The sequence below is a fragment of the Oncorhynchus keta genome, chromosome 35 (assembly GCF_023373465.1).
Source record: "Oncorhynchus keta strain PuntledgeMale-10-30-2019 chromosome 35, Oket_V2, whole genome shotgun sequence".
Lineage (NCBI taxonomy): Eukaryota > Metazoa > Chordata > Actinopteri > Salmoniformes > Salmonidae > Oncorhynchus > Oncorhynchus keta.
The window spans coordinates 81,887,486-81,894,985 of record NC_068455.1 but is presented as its reverse complement, the minus strand read 5'-3'; the positions used below and the strand labels follow the sequence as shown (position 1 = coordinate 81,894,985).

General features: G+C 47.6%; 1 protein-coding gene across 3 annotated transcripts in view; it reads right to left on the bottom strand.

Moving 5' to 3' along the window:
- The window catches only part of ttc29 (tetratricopeptide repeat domain 29), a 51,730-nt gene that overhangs the window by 23,135 nt on the left and 21,095 nt on the right, over positions 1-7,500 (bottom strand). For 2 of the 3 annotated variants that reach the window (XM_052498024.1, XM_052498025.1), the window contains one exon: positions 7,476-7,500. This exon is cut by the window's right edge and continues 82 nt beyond it. The exons of the other annotated variant lie outside the window; for it this stretch is intronic. In XM_052498024.1, the coding sequence (XP_052353984.1) occupies positions 7,476-7,500 (25 nt within the window). The remainder of the gene's footprint in view (positions 1-7,475) is intronic. 3 annotated transcript variants of the gene reach the window in all.

Genomic DNA, 7,500 nt, shown 5'->3' with positions numbered 1-7,500 from the left:
TTCAGTGTGTCTGTCCTTCAGTGTGTCTGTCCTTCAGTGTGTCTGTCCTTCAGTGTGTCTGTCCTTCAGTGTGTCTATCCTTCAGTGTGTGTCCTTCAGTGTGTCTATCCTTCAGTGTGTCTGTCCTTCAGTGTGTGTCTGTCCTTCAGTGTGTCTGTCCTTCAGTGTGTCTATCCTTCAGTGTGTCTGTGTGTGTCTGTCCTTCAGTGTGTCTGTGTGTGTCTGTCCTTCAGTGTGTCTATCCTTCAGTGTGTCTGTCCTTCAGTGTGTGTCTGTCCTTCAGTGTGTCTGTCCTTCAGTGTGTCTATCCTTCAGTGTGTCTGTGTGTGTCTGTCCTTCAGTGTGTCTGTCCTTCAGTGTGTCTGTGTGTGTCTATCCTTCAGCGTGTCTGTCCTTCAGTGTGTCTGTCCTTCAGTGTGTCTGTCCTTCAGTGTGTCTGTCCTTCAGTGTGTCTATCCTTCAGTGTGGTCTGTCCTTCAGTGTGTCTGTCCTTCAGTGTGTCTGTCCTTCAGTGTGTCTGTCCTTCAGTGTGTCTGTCCTTCAGTGTGTCTGTGTGTGTCTGTCCTTCAGTGTGTCTGTCCTTCAGTGTGTCTGTGTGTGTCTGTCCTTCAGTGTGTCTGTCCTTCAGTGTGTCTGTCCTTCAGTGTGTCTGTGTGTGTCTGTCCTTCAGTGTGTCTGTCCTTCAGTGTGTCTGTGTGTGTCTGTCCTTCAGTGTGTCTGTCCTTCAGTGTGTCTGTCCTTCAGTGTGTGTCTGTCCTTCAGTGTGTCTGTCGTTCAGTGTGTCTGTCCTTCAGTGTGTCTGTCCTTCAGTGTGTCTGTCCTTCAGTGTGTCTGTGTGTGTCTGTCCTTCAGTGTGTCTGTCCTTCAGTGTGTCTGTCCTTCAGTGTGTCTGTCCTTCAGTGTGTGTCTGTCCTTCAGTGTGTCTGTCCTTCAGTGTGTCTGTCCTTCAGCGTGTCTGTCCTTCAGCGTGTCTATCCTTCAGTGTGTCTGTCCTTCAGTGTGTCTGTCCTTCAGTGTGTCTGTCCTTCAGTGTGTCTATCCTTCAGTGTGTCTGTCCTTCAGTGTGTCTATTCTTCAGTGTGTCTGTCCTTCAGTGTGTCTGTCCTTCAGCGTGTCTGTCCTTCAGTGTGTCTGTCCTTCAGTGTGTCTGTCCTTCAGTGTGTCTATCCTTCAGTGTGTCTATCCTTCAGTGTGTCTGTCCTTCAGCGTGTCTATCCTTCAGTGTGTCTGTCCTTCAGTGTGTCTGTCCTTCAGTGTGTCTGTCCTTCAGTGTGTCTGTCCTTCAGTGTGTCTGTCCTTCAGTGTGTCTATCCTTCCAAGTGTCTGTCCTTCAGTGTGTCTGTCCTTCAGTGTGTCTGTCCTTCAGTGTGTCTATCCTTCAGTGTGTCTGTCCTTCAGTGTGTCTATCCTTCAGTGTGTCTGTGTGTGTCTGTCCTTCAGTGTGTCTGTCCTTCAGTGTGTCTGTGTGTGTCTGTCCTTCAGTGTGTCTGTCCTTCAGCGTGTCTGTCCTTCAGTGTGTCTGTCCTTCAGTGTGTGTCTGTCCTTCAGTGTGTCTGTCCTTCAGTGTGTCTGTCCTTCAGCGTGTCTGTCCTTCAGCGTGTCTATCCTTCAGTGTGTCTGTCCTTCAGTGTGTCTGTCCTTCAGTGTGTCTGTCCTTCAGTGTGTCTATCCTTCAGTGTGTCTGTCCTTCAGTGTGTCTATTCTTCAGTGTGTCTGTCCTTCAGTGTGTCTGTCCTTCAGCGTGTCTGTCCTTCAGTGTGTCTGTCCTTCAGTGTGTCTGTCCTTCAGTGTGTCTATCCTTCAGTGTGTCTATCCTTAAGTGTGTCTGTCCTTCAGCGTGTCTATCCTTCAGTGTGTCTGTCCTTCAGTGTGTCTGTCCTTCAGTGTGTCTGTTCTTCAGTGTGTCTGTCCTTCAGTGTGTCTGTCCTTCAGTGTGTCTATCCTTCAGTGTGTCTGTCCTTCAGTGTGTCTGTCCTTCAGTGTGTCTGTCCTTCAGTGTGTCTGTCCTTCAGTGTGTCTGTCCTTCAGCGTGTCTATCCTTCAGTGTGTCTGTCCTTCAGTGTGTCTGTCCTTCAGTGTGTCTGTCCTTCAGTGTGTCTATCCTTCAGTGTGTCTGTCCTTCAGCGTGTCTGTCCTTCAGCGTGTCTATCCTTCAGTGTGTCTGTCCTTCAGTGTGTCTGTCCTTCAGTGTGTCTGTCCTTCAGTGTGTCTATCCTTCAGTGTGTCTATCCTTCAGTGTGTCTGTCCTTCAGTGTGTCTATCCTTCAGTGTGTCTGTCCTTCAGTGTGTCTGTCCTTCAGTGTGTCTATCCTTCAGTGTGTCTGTCCTTCAGTGTGTCTGTACTTCAGTGTGTCTGTCCTTCAGTGTGTCTGTCCTTCAGTGTGTCTGTCCTTCAGTTTGTCTATCCTTCAGTGTGTCTGTCCTTCAGTGTGTGTCTGTCCTTCAGTGTGTCTGTCCTTCAGTGTGTCTGTGTGTGTCTGTCCTTCAGTGTGTCTGTCCTTCAGTGTGTGTCTGTCCTTCAGTGTGTGTCTGTCCTTCAGTGTGTCTGTCCTTCAGTGTGTGTCTGTCCTTCAGTGTGTCTGTCCTTCAGTGTGTCTGTCCTTCAGCGTGTCTGTGTGTCTGTCCTTCAGTGTGTCTGTGTGTGTCTGTCCTTCAGTGTGTCTGTCCTTCAGCGTGTATGTGTGTGTCTGTCCTTCAGCGTGTATGTGTGTCTGTCCTTCAGTGTGTCTGTGTGTGTCTGTCCTTCAGTGTGTCTGTCCTTCAGTGTGTCTGTCCTTCAGCGTGTCTGTGTGTGTCTGTCCTTCAGTGTGTCTGTGTGTGTCTGTCCTTCAGTGTGTCTGTCCTTCAGTGTGTCTATCCTTCAGTGTGTCTGTGTGTCTGTCCTTCAGTGTGTCTGTCCTTCAGTGTGTCTGTGTGTGTCTGTCCTTCAGTGTGTCTGTCCTTCAGTGTGTCTATCCTTCAGTGTGTCTGTGTGTGTCTGTCCTTCAGTGTGTCTGTCCTTCAGTGTGTCTATCCTTCAGTGTGTCTGTCCTTCAGTGTGTCTATCCTTCAGTGTCTGTCCTTCAGTGTGTCTGTCCTTCAGTGTGTCTGTCCTTCAGTGTGTCTGTCCTTCAGTGTGTCTATCCTTCAGTGTGTCTGTCCTTCAGTGTGTCTATCCTTCAGTGTGTCTGTCCTTCAGTGTGTGTCTGTCCTTCAGTGTGTCTGTCCTTCAGTGTGTCTATCCTTCAGTGTGTCTGTGTGTGTCTGTCCTTCAGTGTGTCTATCCTTCAGTGTGTCTGTCCTTCAGTGTGTGTCTGTCCTTCAGTGTGTCTGTCCTTCAGTGTGTCTATCCTTCAGTGTGTCTGTGTGTGTCTGTCCTTCAGTGTGTCTGTCCTTCAGTGTGTCTGTGTGTCTATCCTTCAGCGTGTCTGTCCTTCAGCGTGTCTGTCCTTCAGTGTGTCTGTCCTTCAGTGTGTCTGTCCTTCAGTGTGTCTGTCCTTCAGTGTGTCTATCCTTCAGTGTGTCTGTCCTTCAGTGTGTCTGTCCTTCAGTGTGTCTGTCCTTCAGTGTGTCTGTCCTTCAGTGTGTCTGTCCTTCAGTGTGTCTGTGTGTGTCTGTCCTTCAGTGTGTCTGTCCTTCAGTGTGTCTGTGTGTGTCTGTCCTTCAGTGTGTCTGTCCTTCAGTGTGTCTATCCTTCAGTGTGTCTGTGTGTCTGTCCTTCAGTGTGTCTGTCCTTCAGTGTGTCTGTGTCACCTGTCTGTCCTTCAGTGTGTCTGTCCTTCAGTGTGTCTATCCTTCAGTGTGTCTGTCCTTCAGTGTGTCTGTCCTTCAGTGTGTCTGTCCTTCAGTGTGTCTATCCTTCAGTGTGTCTGTGTGTGTCTGTCCTTCAGTGTGTCTGTCCTTCAGTGTGTCTGTGTGTGTCTGTCCTTCAGTGTGTCTGTCCTTCAGCGTGTCTGTCCTTCAGTGTGTCTGTCCTTCAGTGTAGTGTCTGTCCTTCAGTGTGTCTGTCCTTCAGTGTGTCTGTCCTTCAGCGTGTCTGTCCTTCAGCGTGTCTATCCTTCAGTGTGTCTGTCCTTCAGTGTGTCTGTCCTTCAGTGTGTCTGTCCTTCAGTGTGTCTATCCTTCAGTGTGTCTGTCCTTCAGTGTGTCTATTCTTCAGTGTGTCTGTCCTTCAGTGTGTCTGTCCTTCAGCGTGTCTGTCCTTCAGTGTGTCTGTCCTTCAGTGTGTCTGTCCTTCAGTGTGTCTATCCTTCAGTGTGTCTATCCTTCAGTGTGTCTGTCCTTCAGCGTGTCTATCCTTCAGTGTGTCTGTCCTTCAGTGTGTCTGTCCTTCAGTGTGTCTGTCCTTCAGTGTGTCTGTCCTTCAGTGTGTCTGTCCTTCAGTGTGTCTGTCCTTCAGTGTGTCTGTCCTTCAGCGTGTCTATCCTTCAGTGTGTCTGTCCTTCAGTGTGTCTGTCCTTCAGTGTGTCTATCCTTCAGTGTGTCTGTCCTTCAGCGTGTCTGTCCTTCAGCGTGTCTATCCTTCAGTGTGTCTGTCCTTCAGTGTGTCTGTCCTTCAGTGTGTCTGTCCTGTCAGTGTGTCTATCCTTCAGTGTGTCTATCCTTCAGTGTGTCTGTCCTTCAGTGTGTCTATCCTTCAGTGTGTCTGTCCTTCAGTGTGTCTGTCCTTCAGTGTGTCTATCCTTCAGTGTGTCTGTCCTTCAGTGTGTCTGTCCTTCAGTGTGTCTGTCCTTCAGTGTGTCTGTCCTTCAGTGTGTCTGTCCTTCAGTTTGTCTATCCTTCAGTGTGTCTGTCCTTCAGTGTGTGTCTGTCCTTCAGTGTGTCTGTCCTTCAGTGTGTCTGTCCTTCAGTGTGTCTGTGTGTGTCTGTCCTTCAGTGTGTCTGTCCTTCAGTGTGTCTGTCCTTCAGTGTGTCTGTGTGTGTCTGTCCTTCAGTGTGTGTCTGTCCTTCAGTGTGTCTGTCCTTCAGTGTGTCTGTCCTTCAGCGTGTCTGTGTGTGTCTGTCCTTCAGTGTGTCTGTGTGTGTCTGTCCTTCAGTGTGTCTGTCCTTCAGCGTGTATGTGTGTGTCTGTCCTTCAGCGTGTCTGTGTGTGTCTGTCCTTCAGTGTGTCTGTGTGTGTCTGTCCTTCAGTGTGTCTGTCCTTCAGTGTGTCTGTCCTTCAGTGTGTCTGTGTGTGTCTGTCCTTCAGTGTGTCTGTGTGTGTCTGTCCTTCAGTGTGTCTGTCCTTCAGTGTGTCTGTGTGTGTCTGTCCTTCAGTGTGTCTGTGTGTGTCTGTCCTTCAGTGTGTCTATCCTTCAGTGTGTCTGTCCTTCAGTGTGTCTGTCCTTCAGTGTGTGTCTGTGTGTGTCCGTCCTTCAGTGTGTGTCTGTGTGTGTTCGTCCATCCTTCTGTGTGTGTCTTTGTGTGTAAAATAGTGCTGAGCGATTAGTGCTTTATGAGGTAGGTTCGGTTAGATTATTAATAAATAATCAGTTTGGCCTCCTGGGTGGGGCAGTGGTCTAGTGCACTGCATCGCAGCGCTAGCTGTGCCACCAGAGACTCTGCGTTCGCGCCCAGGCTCTGTCGCAGCCGGCCACGACCGGTCCGTGGGGCGACATACAATTGGCCTAGCGTCGTCCGGGTTAGGGAGGGTTTGGCCGGTAGGGATATCCTTGTCTCATCGCGCACCAGTGACTCCTGTGGCGGGCCGGGCGCAGTGCGCGCTAACCAAGGCTGCCAGGTGCACGGTGTCTCCTCCGACACATTGGTGCGGCTGGCTTCCGGTTGTATGGCACTGTGTTAAGAAGCAGTGCGGCTTGGTTGGGTTGTGTATCGGAGGACGCATAACTTTCGAGCTTCGTCTCTCCCGAGCCCGTACGGGAGTTGTAGCGATGAGGCAAGATAGTAGCTACTAAAACAATTGGATACCACGAAAAAGGGGGTAAAATAAAAAATTTAAAATTTAAAATCAGTTTTAGATTTTCGGTTTCAATATAGTTTTTCAACATTAATTTCATTATGAAATATAATATAATTATAAATAATTAATTACAATGATTTAGAGCATTTTAATGAACATCGCATTGTCTCTGTCAGGTTCATATTGGGTCGGCATCAATAGATCAGTTGTGATTATTACTTAGTTTATTTTGGGTGACTTTCTTATTCATCATTCCTCAAAGTAATAACCTGTCTGTAGTAGTCACCTGTCTGTAGTAATCACCTGTCTGTAGTAATCACCTGTCTGTAGTAATCACCTGTCTGTAGTAATCACCTGTCTGTAGTAATCACCTGTCTGTAGTAATCACCTGTCTGTAGTAATCACCTGTCTGTAGTAATCACCTGTCTGTAGTAATCACCTGTCTGTAGTAGTCACCTGTCTGTAGTAATCACCTGTCTGTAGTAATCACCTGTCTGTAGTAATCACCTGTCTGTAGTAATCACCTGTCTGTAGTAATCACCTGTCTGTAGTAATCACCTGTCTGTAGTAGTCACCTGTCTGTAGTAATCACCTGTCTGTAGTAATCACCTGTCTGTAGTAATCACCTGTCTGTAGTAATCACCTGTCTGTAGTAATAACCTGTCTGTAGTAATAACCTGTCTGTAGTAATCACCTGTCTGTAGTAATCACCTGTCTGTAGTAATCACCTGTCTGTAGTAATCACCTGTCTGTAGTAATCACCTGTCTGTAGCTATCACCTGTCTGTAGTATTCACCTGTCTGTAGTAATCACCTGTCTGTAGTAATCACCTGTCTAACATAACATAACAGGGGTAAAAGTGGATCCCTCACTCTTGTTGTTAGATGGTATATCTGGTCTGTGTGTATCTAACCTAACAGTGGATCCCTCTCTCTTGTTGTTAGATGGTATATCTGGTCTGTGTGTATCTAACCTAACAGTGGATCCCTCTCTCTTGTTGTTAGATGGTATATCTGGTCTGTGTGTATCTAACCTAACAGTGGATCCCTCTCTCTTGTTGTTAGATGGTATATCTGGTCTGTGTGTATCTAACCTAACAGTGGATCCCTCTCTCTTGTTGTTAGATGGTATATCTGGTCTGTATGTATCTAACCTAACAGGGGTAAAAGTGGATCCATCCAGAGATCTGTATATAATGACAAGATGCTCATGTCTCCCCCCTAACAATGGGAGCCCAAAATAAGCCCATAGAAACGCGTTGGACAGATTTTGGACAGATTTTTGGAGAGAGTGAAACCTCTCGCTTCGCCTCTTCCTCTCTGGTCTGTCTTAGCCCCCCCAAAAAAACTGCCGCAATGGATTATGGTCAATGTAGTTAATTATCACGTTTTGGCGCTGGACTAGGTTGAATATTTGCTTAATGAAAACTACAACTCCCTTCAGCCCAGCGTCTCACATAATTCTGGACTTGATTTCTCTCTAGAGAAACGGCACGTTGGGCACACATAAAGCAAAACAGAGCTAAATGGAATTGAAGTAATTGAACCCACGTTGATAATAACCTAATGTGGTTAATGGCTCAGCACTACCAGTCTACCTCTCCAGTGACTTGGCTATGGCTT